This window comes from Magnolia sinica, chromosome 1 (assembly GCF_029962835.1).
Source record: "Magnolia sinica isolate HGM2019 chromosome 1, MsV1, whole genome shotgun sequence".
In the NCBI taxonomy this organism is placed as follows: Eukaryota; Viridiplantae; Streptophyta; class Magnoliopsida; order Magnoliales; family Magnoliaceae; genus Magnolia; species Magnolia sinica.
In genome coordinates this window covers 139,721,007-139,736,416 of record NC_080573.1, presented here as the reverse complement: position 1 = coordinate 139,736,416, position 15,410 = coordinate 139,721,007, and the positions used below count along the sequence as shown (strand labels likewise).

The window sequence follows — 15,410 nt, the reverse complement described above, 5'->3', positions numbered from 1 at the left end:
CTCTCCAGAGGCTCAAAAATATCGTCCACCAAATCATTCATCAAAAAGACTAAGTTCAAAAAATGTCATAAAAAGAAGTATTGGAATCTATTCAGTCAGAGGAGGAGGAGCTTGGGAGGCAGGAGCTTGATCCAGGCGACCATCTCCGGAGGGTCTCTCCCCAGCGTCTTCAGGCCACAGAGGCTCAAGATTGTCCAGGTACAGATCTTGGACGACATCGATGCAAGCGTCGAAGCCACAGTTGCAAAACTTAGTAATTTCGGCAGCCCTCTCCTCTAAAACCTTGAAGGCTTCTACCGCGGCAGCCACAGCCGAGGCCAAGGAAGCCTCGTCTTCAGCTTGTTGGGCCTCCTTTGCCTGGCAGACTGCTCTGTGCAGCTCTTCCGTCTCCTCGGCTCTGGCATGCTCCAGCACATTCTCCAATCGGGCATTCTCCTTAGCGAGTGAGTCTGCGTGAGCCCTGGCCCAGAACAGCTCGGCTACAGCAGCACCGCATTGGGCTTCGAGGTTGCCTACGACTCCCTATAGTTGGAGCTCTCGAGCTCTCCCGTCCTCAAGCTACTGACGTAGTTCCGCCTGCTCCATTCGGAGGAAGGCCGCCTCATCTCACAAGAGCCCGGCCTCGCCCCTGAGGGCCTCCACCTCAGCATCTTTCTTAGTAGACTCCTTCAATCTCTCCTGAGTCAAAAAGAGCCTCGGGACGGACTGAACAAAAAATAAAAGAATGAGTATCTGAATATGGCAGAAACTGAAGGCAAGGAAAGTTGATAGAAGTACCCAGTAAAGGACGGAAGCTATCTTGTTGACGAAAGACTCATCCGACTTGGCAAAAAGGCTAGCAATCTCCTCCTCCGAGGCATGCTTGGAAGCCCAGCGGACCAAACAAGACATGTGATAACCCGGCTGGAACCTCTCTCCGCTCGTCCCCACCTGAGTCGATCCTGCCGCTTCCTCGGCCCCAGTCCTGCTGCTTGCTGAAGTTTGAGCCTCAGCCCTGAGATCGTTCCCAATCTCGAGAGGGGAAGCATGATGTCAACCATCTGAATGGCTTCTTCATGTTCAGATGAGGAGGGAACAGCTACGCAGGGCTGGGGGCTGCAGGAAGTGCTTTAGTGACCCAAGGGACGATGGTGGGGGGGGGAGAGTGGAAGCCAGAGCATTATCAGCACAACCCCAGCCGCGACAGGCACTGTAACTGGAGCTGCAGCAACAGAAATTGAAGTCGCAGCTAGAACTACAGCAACAGAAATTGGGACCGAGGGGCCCTCGCTGCGAGGAGCCACCTGCCTCCTCCGAATGGTCGTCTTCAATTGGGGCTTGACCCTCAGCATCTCGTCGATGTTCAGAGCGGCCTTCCTCCTCCTGGACCCAGCTGTCTCGGCCATGGCTGCGCGCGAAGTAATGAGTCAGCAACCAAGTTAAGAGATGTGATCCTTCCAAACGTTGGGAGCTAAAGAAAGACATACTGAAGGCAGTAGGGAGAGGTTTGGACTTGTAAAGTCCGGACCAATAAAGGTTGGCTGTCGTGATCAGATCCGACTAGGAGTGTAAATCTCCTGAGCTTGCCTTAGCCTTGGCAACCTGATTCTTCAGATCCGGAGTGAGGAGAGGCGAACCCCTCGGGAAGTCTACAGAAATAAAAAGGAAAGCTTCAGTTAAATAACAACAAAAGGGAAAGAGACACAGAAACAAACGGGAGGGTGGCGAATCGGGTGGGGACCCAAGTCATCAGGTTCCCAAGCTTCGCTGCCGGTGCCTCCCATTCGCCCGAAGCCTAGAACCATTTGTTCTTCCAGTCCTTATTAGAGGATGGAAGATTCATGACCAACCCCGACCCCTTACTGCCTCGGGTCACGAAGTATTACCACGGCTCTTATCTATCATGCTTGACTAGATACAAACTCATCAGCTCCTCTAGTGTCAAATCCGGGTTCCCGACTTGACGTCAGATAATGAAGGAAGAAATTAAAACCTTCCAAGCGTTGGAGGCGAATTGGCCGGGAGCTACTCCCAGGTAGGCCGTCAGGGCTCAGACAAAGGGGTGTAGAGGAAGTCAGAACCCGCATTGCAGAGAGCAGAAGAAGCATCACTCAAATGTCTCTTAGGGCATACATGGCAGTCGGCCAAAGGCTCAACAACGATTCGAAATCTTAACCGTCGTCACGCATCCACTAAAGGTTAACCCAAGGACAAGAAACACCGAGGACGCGTCTCTTCAACATAGAAACCATAATGGTAACCGCACGTGCAGAATGTGCAACAGGGAAGACCCTTGATCTTCCATGTATATTTACTCTCCGAGTCTATGTCCAAACTTGGAGAGTAAGGGGCTTCTGTTATGGGAAGATCTGAGCCCCTTCAATTCCTAGGAGCGACATCACCCTTATCCGGTCGAACACATAAGTGTCAATCTGAAATGATAATTAATACTACTGAAAGGAAAGAAGATTCCCAGCTCAGTCATAGTCGCACTCCCGCTCCGAGGCTGGTAGTCGGTTCGGAGTGATCTAAGACCGGAATAGTCGGTGTCAAGCTCAGACAGAAGGCTTCAGACCGTCCCACTATCGTCCGACCAGAAATGGGTAACTCTGTCATTCACATCAGTGTCACTCATTGCGAGAATACTCAACTCGATAGGACAGGCCCGCCGGCTGCCTCAGAACTTGGAGGGGAGACCTCCTGAATATTCAACAGATAAGGAAAGTCAAGTCCGTCATGAGTCCAGGCCAGGGCTCGGCTCGGACTCGGGACAGGACCCCCGTTCAACAACTCAATGGCGAAGGCTCATGTGCATGTTGGTCTAGGTCCGAGGCTCGGAATCAAAGCTTCTTTGGCCTGGGATCCCGAGCCGAGGCCGAGGCAAGATGAGGATGCTCCATGTGCTAAACCAGGAAACTTCCTTAGGCGGACACGACCGATCGTTTCGCCTGCTGATACACACGATACGCTACACGATCCCCAGATTATGGACCATATCCCCACGATCCCAGTATCCCACTGATTGAGTGAATCGTGCCGAGATTAATGGACCCGGACCATCCGATAGTAAGGTATAAATACAATGAAACTCCATTGCTACAGGTACACAACATCTCACACCCTCTCTCTACAATCAACTTAGACTCAGATTCCCTTGACCTGACTTAGGCATCGGAGGGTCCCCCGGGCTTAGCCAGGGTCTCCTTTGCTCACTGTTTGTGCAGGACCAAGGTTCCTTGGAGGTTCGCTATGCCGAGTGGAGGGTGGTCCAGATTTTGTCATCAACACCATCCAACCCATGAATTAGGAGAACTACACCGTGGAATGCCTAAAAACTTAGGCCAATAAAATCATTAAGTGGACTACATTATAAAAAATAATAAAAATAAATAGACAATCATCCAAATTCTTCCATATTCAGGTGGTGGGGCATATGCATGGTTGGATGGGCCTGACTTTAGGAAAGTCCAACTCTCACACTGGGGTAACCCTACTGGACAGGTTAGATCGATGCCATACCCGGACGCCAGTAGGCCCATCCACAGGACTTGTTAAATGAGCTAATCGTAAAAGAATTCATAAAGGGACAAACCTCAGATGATGGGAAGCCAGTATGAAATTATTGAAGAAAAAAAATTAAAGTCTAAGCTAATAATACAGCATATGGACTAGTTGAAATTTTAATTTTAAAAAGCTCCACTCTTCCAGAAAATAATTGAAGAGCTTGCTATATAAAGCGTATGTATTATCCATGCAATTCAATCACAAGAGTAGCACAGGGGATAGCTTATACCTGAAGTGTATCTAAGCGACCACAACAGTTGACTTGGTGTGGCTAGCCATTTCACAGTAGCCAACATGATGGGTCCTGGGAAGGCCCGACATTGGCTTGGCCTACTTTTGGCAATGTGCTTGATCGCCATCAACATAGCAATGGTAGACAAGCCTTACATCTATGCTTCACCTCCGCCACCTTACTATTACAAGTCATCACAGCCGCTGACATCACCATTGTCTCACCCGCCATACCAGTATAACTCTCCACCTCTGAGAATGTCATCGCCACCACTTAAATATTACTACAAGTCCCCACCTCCACCATCACCTTCGCCGCCTCCTTATCACTACAAATCCCCACCTCCACCGTCACCTTCGCCACCTCCACCTTACCACTATAACTCACCACCCCCACCATCACCTTCGCCGCCACCTCCTTACCACTATAAATCCCCACCACCGCCATCACCATCACCACCTCCTCCTTTCCATTATAAGTCCCCGCCACCACCTTCACCATCGCCACCACCACCATACCAATATAAATCACCACCACCACCATCACCTCCACCTCCATACCATTATTAGTCTCCACCTCCACCATCATCATCTCTTCCACTGCCATATCATTACAAATCACCACCACCTCCTTCGCCATCACTGCCGCCACCATATCACTACAAATCACCACCACCTCCTTCACCATCCCTGCCACCTTCATATTATTACAAATCACCACCTCCACCATTGCCTTCCCCACCCTCTCCATACCTTTATAAATCCCCACCTCCACCATCGCCCTCCCCGCCTCCTCCGTACCGTTATAAATCCCCACCTCCACCATCGCCCTCCCCACCTCCTCCATACCATTACAAATCTCCACCTCCTCCATCCCCTTCGCCTCTCCCTCCATACCACTACAAGTCTCCACCACTACCTCCTTACCACTATAAATCTCCACCTCCTCCATCTCCTTCACCTCCTCCTCCTTACCATTATAAGTCCCCACCCCCACCATCACCATCACCACCTCCTCCATACCACTACAAATCAACACCTCCCCCACCACCTCCCTACCATTACAAATCACCCCCACCACCTTCAACATCTCCGCTGCCTCCATACCACTACAAATCACCACCACCTCCATCCTCATCCCCACCAGCTCCGTACCACTATAAATCACCACCGCCTCCTTCCCATTCCCCACCCCCACCACACTACTACAAATCACCACCACCTCCTTCCCCATCCCCACCACCTCCATACCACTACAAATCACCACTACCACCTTCACGATCCCCACCACCTCCATACCACTACAAATCATCACCACCACCTTCGCCATCCCCACTACCTCCATACCACTACAAATCACTACTGCCACCTTCGCCCTCCCCACTACCACCATACCACTACAACTCACCACCACCTCCTTCCCCATCCCCACCACCTCCATACCACTATAAATCCCCACCACCACCTTCATCATCCACCGCCACCTCCTTCCCCATCCCCACCACGTCCATACCACTATAAATCACCGCCACCACCTTAGCCATCCCCACCACCACCATACCACTACAAATCACCGCCACCACCTTCGCCATCCCCACCACCTCCATACCACTACGAATCACCGCCACCACCTTCCCCATCCCCTCCGCCACCATACCATTACAAATCACCACCACCTCCTTCCCGGTCCCCGCCACCACCATACCACTACAAATCACCGCCACCTCCTTCACCATCTCCACCACCACCTTACCACTACAAATCACCGCCGCCACCTTCACCATCCCCTCCACCTCCATACCACTACAAGTCACCACCTCCACCATCCCCGTTGCCACCACGTCCTTACTACTACAAATCTCCTCCACCACCATCTCCATCCCCTCCAGCATACTATTATAAATCTCCCCCACCTCCAAAAGGCTACTACTAAGCCAGTCACTACTACCGTTTCATCAGTGTAAGAAAATTTCCCTTTATACATTGCACATGAACTTTCACGTAGGTACAATCCGTCTTTCCTGCCAATTTGAAAATGTACAGGATATACTAGCCGTGAAAATGGTGGGCCACGCCATGCAGATAACCTGGCCAAATATTCAAGGGGAAATCGGTGGACCCCAACAGTCTGACTCAACATGGATACAGGAGTAGCCCACTTCATGATCAATGCATGCCAGGTGATTTTCACTGTGGGACCCACCAAATGCACGGCTGAGATGTCCTGCACAAGTTACCCTTTGGTAGGAAAGACGATAGGACAGAGGGTCCTTTTGCTAACTCCTTTCTACTCATCATGCAGTATCCAGAGAATAATGGGTATGCTACCGTAGATGGCACGAGCCCAAAAAAAAAATTCATGGTGTTTTTAAGAAGGAAGGCCAAAATTTTCTACGACCCTGATCAACGCACGGACTGCACATTAACGTCCAGGATGGCTGCATCACAAAGGCGAAGAAGAAAGAATCTTTAATATTATTATTATTATTATTGTTATTTTGAAATCTGGTGAATAAATCGCTCCTAAGTTTAAGCAGCCCTTTTTTATTTTTTGCTTTTATTGTTCGATTGGAATTTTTGTAATAATTTGTGCATTTTGGAATGAAAACTAATGCGACCAAGATATTGCACACATGGAGTATTTGTGATTCAAATTAAACCACTGATTTTGTGTGGCCCACATTTATCAACCAATGATCATGCAGAGCTCGGAACTTAATCGGTGTATTGCTGATCCCGATTACTAAAGAGTAATATCGATTAGAAGTCTTTAAGTTCAATGAACAATTTTCCAAGGCCTGACAAATTGTAAATTTTAAAATATCGTTTTATACAGCCGGAAAGGGTACTACTCAACACCGATGGTCTCTATATAAAGATTTAAAGATGATTAGTAACTTAGGGCTATTCGATCCACAAAAAATCTTGTGTGTTTTAGTAAGCCACAGGACCCACAGGGCTCCAGGAACAAGAAAAGCAAAACAAACCACCAAGAAAAGCAAACAAATCACGTTCTCCTCCATCTCCGTCGCCTCCTCCTCCCTACCACTACAAATCACCACCGGCATGATTCACCATAACCTCCCCCTCCTTACCATTAAAATTCACTGCTACCTCCTCCCCACCTCTTTCACTGTCACCTTCTCCTACATACGACTACAAATCACCACCTCCACCATCACCTTCCCCAGTACTGCCTCCATGCTATTACAAATCGCCACCTCCACCATCCCCATCACTGCCACCTCCTTACCACTACAAATCTCCTCCACCACCATCTCCGTCCCCACCTCCTCCCTACCACTGCTAGTACTACTACAAATCTCCCCCACCTCCCAAACCCTACCATTAAGCCCTCCCAACATTCCCATTTCATCAGTGTCAGTATATTTTCACTTGAATTAATATAATGTCTTTATATATTATGATCATTTTTCTTCCACAAAAGTCCCTTTTCCCACTCCTTTTGTTTCTTCCCTCACACCATGCAGCATTGGCATGAGAATAATCAAAGTTCCAAGGAGCAACACGACGTTTTCTACTCATACCAAACAGTGGTATCGTGAAGAAAGCCGTTCAAATTTCAAACAAGGCCAAGCTTTGCTATTTTATTGTACGTGATGTGGTTTCATGTAACAATAATGTTGGAATTTATGTTGATTTTTCATTAAATGCAACAAGAGGCCTTTTTATCACCTTCTCGAAAGTTATAATCGCCATATTCTCTCAGAGATTTACTATTCGAAAACGCCTGTATGCAATAAAGCTCATGCACACACCACACATGTGCCAGCATGGCACACATGTGCAAAATCTAATCCATCCTTCGTGTTGTTCTGTCCTCGTACCTGTTTTCCTAAAATTAAAATCTGGTCCCATCACCATGTAGCGCTCACTATTGGAAAAAGGTTGGTGGGTTAGAAAACTTCAGCCAACCTTTTCAGAGCCTTTTTTTAATTTGCAAACTGTGGCCCAATAGACCAGTAGATCAAACTTATCCTCGGGCTACAGAATCAATATAGTGGTCCCTTTCTGATGGATGGAGTGGATCTCGGGCCTATTGCATCATGCTGGCAAATCTGTGGCGTGTGCATGAGCCTGTTGTGATAGTTCAACCACACACCCTGTAATTGCGATGGTAAATCTGTGGCGTACGCATGAGCCTGGAAAACGTCTCCCACTTAGGCCATGAGCTACTGGTGGGATCAAGAGGTTCACGGAGGAGTTGGAGGTTTCCTTCTTCCATCTCCTTAGGGAATTAAATGAAGTGGCAGATGACCTGGCTAGAAGGGGCATCGCTGCCCAATCTCGGATGCTCTTCCCTTCTGCAGCGAGCTTCCCCGTATTACCAAAGGGCTACTTATTCCTGGCGTATGGTATTGGGAAGGATCAGGTGGGATGGGATTCAAAAAACATAATTGTTACATATGGCAGGGACCGATTAATCCCGTGTTATGTATGTGTAATATGGTGGTACAGTGAATGGATATATCCACTATCATTTGAAACTATTGAAAATAACACATATGTGTTATATCCAAACCGTTCATTTGTTTTGTAAGCTCATTGTATGACATGAGCCTGAAAATGAGGCAGATCCAAAACTTATGCGGCCCCAAAGGAGTTTTCAACTGTGTGTATTCAATTCCCGCTGCTTTCTATGGTAGGGTCCACTTGAGCTTTAGATCTACCTGATTTTTTGATCCATGTTCTAAAATGATCTCGAAAAATGCGTGGACAGTGTGGATATATCCTGCACATCATGGTAGGACCTACACAACTTGCTAACAGTAAGTGAAATTAGCACAGGACCTAATACAATTCCATCTAATCTAATTCCAAGCTTTTCCAATCTTCCCAGTGGAATTGGCACGGGACCAAATGCAATTTCATCCCACATAATCCTATCTAATACCATAACATTGAGTGGAATTGGCACGGGACCAAATGCAATTCCATCCCACCTAATCCTATCTAAAACCATACGCCAAACGCCCCCTGAGAGAGTGTTAATTTTTCTTTGGGTCTTCTTTTCGTTTTTTGGTTCTCATGATAGGCCGACATCGCCCCTTTTTGTCTTAGGTCCGGCCGAAGTTCTCAAGTATAGCTTCTCCTTCAGGTAAGATGAATATAAAGTCGACTTGAAAAAAAAAAAAAAACTCACCCTGTAAATGTAATTCCTCTGGATAATATATGGCATATGTGAATGAGATCTAACCCTCTCCTTGGGTGGGCCTCACTGTGTAGCTTAGAAGGGAGAGAGCCATCTGTGAACATGGCACAGTGATGAATCAAAGTGTCCATTAACTAGGCCCTCCTCATGTTTCAAAAATACTAGCTATAAGATAATCCTGTCCACCCAATTTGTGTATATTTTGAAACATCTTAATCCACTGGATGGACGGTCCCAATTTGTACGTTATCCTATCTAGTATGTGGCTTCTAGGTTCTGTCGGCTCCGACTTACCTTCTCCAGAGCCGAGTCAGAAATACGTTACATCCTTAGCATTGACATCATTCCTTGGAGCCGGCTCACATCAAATATTTTATACACGGAACATAACCAGTCATGATCAACAGCTGCCTGCCGACTTTTGCCACGAAAGATATATCATCGAGTCCACTCCAAACTCCGAATTCTTACGCACAACTCATCTTCATGGGCTCCTCCTAACAACAGCTGAAAATCTTCTTTCATTCAACGTATGTATCATAAAATAATGGGGTCAAACAGTGTACATGGATTCCATTGTGGATGGCCTATGCGAAAAAAAAAAATTTGCTCAAAATGTAAGAGATCTGATCTAAAATCAGATATCGCTTCTAAACAACAGTACTAAGCAATTAAACACTCGATGTCCTAACTTGTGGCATACATGCAAAAGATCAGGACCATTCATCGTTGTGTCCTGCCATGGATTGGAGTAAGGCAAAATGATGCTGGTTTGGGTGTGATAGAGGAGAAATTTAGTGACCTGACCATCAGCATGTGTATGGTTTGATGGGAAAAAAAAGGTGTATGGTTTGATAAGATGTAGGATTCCATACAAGTGGGGCCATGTTTCAGTGGTCCACATGATTGATCTAATGAGCACATCTTTGGATGGAAATGCCCCAAAATTGGAAGATCCTAGTATTTGATCTTTGTACATCCAAACGCAGTCTATCCATAATATTGCCTCTTTTGCAAAACGAAGTACAAATTATTGTTGGTGAATCTAGATCTTCCATCTTGTGGGCCCTCTTCTAGATGGACCACAGTGTAAATTTGCGACAAATACTCAATCCTAGCTGCGAGATTTCTGGCCTTTTTTTGAACGGTAAAGATACAAGAGGTTAGTTTGGGTTCAAATGTGAAAAGTTTGAAGGGGGCTAGGATACTTTAATCACTGTGGTTTTCGTAACATGGGCCATCACAGAAGAGCTCACTAGATGGATAGTCGGGATTCATCAACGGTATAATATTTGTACGGTCGAGATGCAACAAGAAGTATGAATCATTCACTTCGGATGGCTGCCAGATCTATGCTCAAAAAGGAGATGGCATCAAACGCGGCATGGTCAAAGTCAAGTGCCAGCCAAACTCTACCTACCTCCCCATCACCAAACCCTAATGATTCCCGTATTATCCATATGAGATATTATAACATTCTGAATTCATACTAGTGGAGCCCACTTTTGGTGATCCAAACCGTTTATCTTATAGTACTTTCATTAATCAGGTGCCATTCAAGTATCTAAGTTGGAAGATCCAAACCCCTTAATCAGTAGCCTAAAAATACAGTCACAAAAAAAAAAAAAAAAAAAAAACACACACACACACACAAAACAGTGCTGAAAAACTTTGGATCGACAGGACCTTTTATTCTCAAATAGTACGTGAGTGTCAACCGTCTCCCCCGCCCCCCACAAAGTAGCAAGCTGCTACGGTGGGCCATTCCCGATAGCAGATATTAAAGTGATGCGAACGGATACCACACATGATGGTTCTTTGGTGTTTATTTTTGTCGTTAAAATTGAGAGACGTGTGGAGACGTGTGACCCTTTAAGGCCCGTTTGGCCAGGTGGATTGGAAGGGATTGAATGGTATTAGGGTGGATGGCATGGATTTCAAGGTAATGATGGTGTTGTTGGTCGATTGTCTTAAGATCCATGGGATTGCTATATCGAGGGCCCTTACAGGCAAATTTAAACGGGTTAGGGTGGATTGGATGCGATTTAAAGCTAATGATGGTGTTGTCAACGGATTGTCGCAAGATCCATGGGATTGCCATATCCCAAGATCACCCAACCTGTTTGGCACACCCGGCCAATTCCGAAATTTAACTTCCAATCCTTTCCAATACCATCAAATCCCTACCAATCTGCCCGGCCAAACAGGCCATAAAGGGATTGTGATCCTTACACATTGTTAGCTACGAATTATTTCTTTCTGTGGTGCTCACCTAAATGATTGTTGAAAAACAAAAAGTTAATCTGATTTAAAAATGATGAACATATACATAAAATCAATGATTTGGACGGCGCATAATTTCTAAGTTTCCGTGTATCAAACCACGACTCTATATGAGAGTGCCATCAAGTAACCCTCCATTACGCAAACCTCCAACGGCAATCACGTTGTGAATTTTTTTATTCTTTTTCTTTTTCTTTTTCTTTTTTCCTTGTTTGGATCTTACCCTATTGCAAATCTAGTCCAAAGAAGAGTGGGTGACATGGAACGCGTTTTCATTGAAAAAAAGACCAGAGAGGTGGCTAACTCAATTACTTCACCCTGATTGTACATGGTTAAACAATGGCACTGATGGTTTGATGAGCAGCACATTTTTACTGTCATGATATCTCATCAAGGGTACTCAAGCATATATGTACAAGAGTCCAGTCCGTAAAAATCAAGGGTCGACCCATCGTAGATGGAGTCTGGCCCGATATCCGTAACAAAACCATCCTAGTTACCCAACTTCACTAGTTCAATTTGGACTGCTGAACCCCTTCTTTTACCATACTGTCGACAGCTACCAATCCGGTGGGCAGGATCAATTTGCCTGCCTGGTTTTTAGCCTATGATCATCCAGGATGATCTGTACTATTTGGACGTCCTGGATTGACCTATATGCACATCAAGCATACAGTAAATTAATGAAGCAATACGGCTTTAAAATGTAGGCAAATTGTCTCCGTTCTCTGATCACACCTCCAATCATCTCTGATATTGACCTGTTCCGGGCCAACATGTATGGAAAATGATAAAAATGTATAGAAAAAAGAAAAAAGAAAAATCTAGCCTACCCAATGCTCATGTTCACGACCACGTGAATTTGGAGGCTTTTTAGATGGACTGTCCATTATTTTCTACAGCAGCGTCCGATATATTGTACACATGCCATCCAACCCATGCACTAGGAGAGCCATACCTTCCTAACGGGATGTCCAAAAACTTATGCTTATAAAATATTAGATGGACTGTCCATTATTTTCTACAGCAGGGTCCGATATATTGTACACATGCCATCCAACCCATGCACTAGGAGGGCTATACCTTCCTAACAGGATGTCCAAAAGCTTATGCTTATAAAATATTAGGTGGGACAATGGGATGTCCAAAAACTTATGCTTATAAAATATTAGGTGGGAGGCACAAAATGAAAAATAAAAATAAAAATAAAAAAAAAAAGGACAGCCGTCAAAAGCCTTGCATTCACGTGCCAGTACACATGATGGTTGAATCAACCTGATTTTTGGAGTGTCATACTCTCACGGACCTGTTGGACGGTTGGATGCCATACACATACCCTAGTAAGCCTATACACGCCACTTGTAGAAAAAGTTTATCGTCCAAGAACCTGTAGTGGAACCACTATTAGATGATGGGAACCCAGTATCAGATTATTGAATTTTTTTAATTTTTTTTAAGTCTAAGAGAATAATGCAGCAGATGTACACGTTGAAATTTTCATTAAAAAAAAACTAGACTCTTCCATAAAATAATTGAAGAGCTTGCTATATAAAGTGTAGCCATTTCCATTGATCAATTCAACCACAAGAGCAACACAAGCTCATCCTCTACGGTTCAGGGATAGCTTATACCTGAATTGTATCGGAGCCACTACAACAGTCGCATTGGTGTGGCTAACCCTTTCACAGTAGCCAACATGATGGGTCCTGGAAAGGCCCGACATTGGCCTGGCCTAGTTTTGGCAATGTGCTTGATCGCCGTCAATGTAGCAACAGCAGACAAGCCTTACATCTATGCTTCTCCTCCGCCACCTTACTATTATAAGCCATCAAAGCCACCCCTGTCACCATTGTCTCACCCGCCATATTACTATAAGTCTCCTCCTCCAGGAACATCATCACCACCAGTTAAATATCACTACAAGTCCCCACCTCCACCATCACGTTCACCACCACCTCCTTATCACTACGAATCCCCACCTCCTCCATCACCTTCTCCACCTCCACCTTACCATTATAAATCACCACCCCCACCATCACCTTCCCCGCCACCTCCTTACCACTATAAATCTCCGCCGCCGCCATCACCATCACCACCTCCTCCTTACCACTATAAGTCCCCACCACCTCCTCCACCGCCATACCACTACAAATCACCACCACCTCCTTCCGCATCCCCACCACCTCCACCAGCTTCTTCCCCACCTCCTCCATACCATTATAAATCGCAGCCTCCACCATCGCCCTCCCCGCCTCCTCCTTACCATTACAAATCTCCACCTCCACCATCCCCCTCGCCTCCCCCTCCATACCACTACAAATCTCCACCACCGCCGTCATCATCACCGCCAGCTCCTTATCACTACAAATCACCACCTCCTCCATCTCCTTCACCTCCTCCTCCTTACCATTATAAGTCCCCACCCCCACCATCACCGTCACCGCCTCCTCTATACCACTACAAATCACCACCTCCCCCATCACCTTCCCCACCACCTCCCTACCATTATAAATCACCCCCACCACCTCTGTATCACTACAAATCACCCCCACCTCATTCACCATCCCCGCCGCCCCCATACCAATACAAATCACCACCACCTCCTTCCCCATCTCCTCCACCCCCATACCACTACAAATCACCGCCTCCTCCTTCTCCATCCCCGCCACCTCCCTACCACTACAAATCGCCACCACCTCCTTCTCCATCCCCGCCACCTCCCTACCACTACAAATCACCACCGCCACCTTCGCCATCCCCGCCACCTCCATACCACTACAAATCACCACCACCTCCTTCTCCATCCCCGCCACCTCCCTACCACTATAAATCACCACCACCACCTTCACCATCCCCGCCACCACCATACCACTACAAATCACCCCCGCCACCTTCGCCATCCCCACCTCCTCCATACCACTACAAATCACCTCCACCACCTTCGCCATCTCCACCACCTCCATACCACTACAAATCACCACCGCCACCTTCGCCATCCCCGCCTCCTCCATACCACTACAAGTCACCACCTCCACCATCACCATCACCGCCACCTCCTTACTACTACAAATCTCCTCCACCACCATCTCCATCCCCTCCTCCACCGTATTATTATAAATCTCCCCCACCTCCCAAAGGCTACTACTAGGCCATCTAGCTACTGCCGTTTCATCAGTGTAAGAAAATTCCCAATTCATAAATAATCTCATGCATGCATTGCAGTTCACGTAGGTAGAACCCGTCTTTCCCGCCAATTTTCCAAATGTGTACGATATCCTGCCACGAAAATGGTGGCCCACGCCATGCAGATAACTTGACCAGCCCACGTTATGATTGCATGCTAGGTTATCTTCACAGTGGGACCCACCTCATGCAAGGCAGAGATGTCCTGCACAACTTACCCTTTGGCAGGTAAGATGATAGCACAACAATGGGTCCTTTTACTTACTTCTTTTTATTTATTCTGCAGTATGTTGGGAATAATGGGCTCGGTACCGTCGGTATCAGAAGGCTCAAAAAATATTAAGGCGCTTTTAAGAAGGAAGACAATAAATTTCTACGACCTGATCAGTGCACGAACGGCAACATTATCGGCCAGGATCACGCACGAGCGGGCTGCATCACAAAGCAAAGAAGAAGCTTTTAGATTTCTTTTTTATAAATAACGATGCATGCCCGGTGTAATTCCATATTTCCATGTCAGAATAAATACGTCTTAAGTTTCAAACAGCTTCTATTTTTATTTTTTTTTCTTAATTGTTTAATTAGCATTTTTATAATAATATGAGCACTTTGTAATGAAAAGATATCCATGAACGAAATATCCCCTTGATTAGTAGTGCTTCGTATTTGAGAAAATGCTCCACATGGACCACTTGTGACTCAAATTAAACCCAAGATATCGTGGGGCCCGCATTTATGGGCCAATGATTATGGAGAGTTTGGATTATTATTATTTTTTTTTTATCAAGAGCTTTTTTTTCTAATTTATTTTTATTTCGCTAGGTAAAACTGTACACGGGTTACATTAGGGCAGGCCCCAGCAACAAAAAGAGAATGGCCTGCCTATGCTATACGGCTATACCCCCGAATGCAAAAGAAAAAGATCATCCCTCCCTAATTGTAACAACCCTAAATTTTGGTACATTATAAAAAAAACTAAATTAAATATTTAAAGATT

The 15,410-nt window shown here is 46.0% G+C and overlaps 1 protein-coding gene and 1 pseudogene across 1 annotated transcript; both read left to right on the top strand.

The window, feature by feature from the left end:
* Window positions 1-3,763: 3,763 nt before the first annotated feature.
* LOC131221077 (extensin-like) lies at window positions 3,764-13,510 on the top strand. Its single transcript, XM_058216184.1, has 3 exons — window positions 3,764-3,952; window positions 4,124-4,448; window positions 13,415-13,510. The coding sequence occupies exons 1-2, from the start codon at window positions 3,838-3,840 to the stop codon at window positions 4,342-4,344; spliced, it is 336 nt and encodes a 111-aa protein (XP_058072167.1). The 5' UTR covers window positions 3,764-3,837; the 3' UTR covers window positions 4,345-4,448; window positions 13,415-13,510.
* On the top strand, window positions 4,534-14,957 carry LOC131249872 (extensin-2-like; annotated as a pseudogene).
* The last annotated feature ends 453 nt before the right edge of the window (window positions 14,958-15,410 follow it).

Excerpts from the sequence above, each read along its gene's own strand:
- LOC131221077 (XM_058216184.1), top strand. The coding sequence starts at position 3,838 with ATGATGGGTCCTGGGAAGGCCCGACATTGGCTTGGCCTACTTTTGGCA. Across the intron at positions 3,953-4,123 it reads CTATGCTTCACCTCCGCCAC|CGTCACCTTCGCCACCTCCA; the intron begins CTTACTATTACA and ends CCCCACCTCCAC.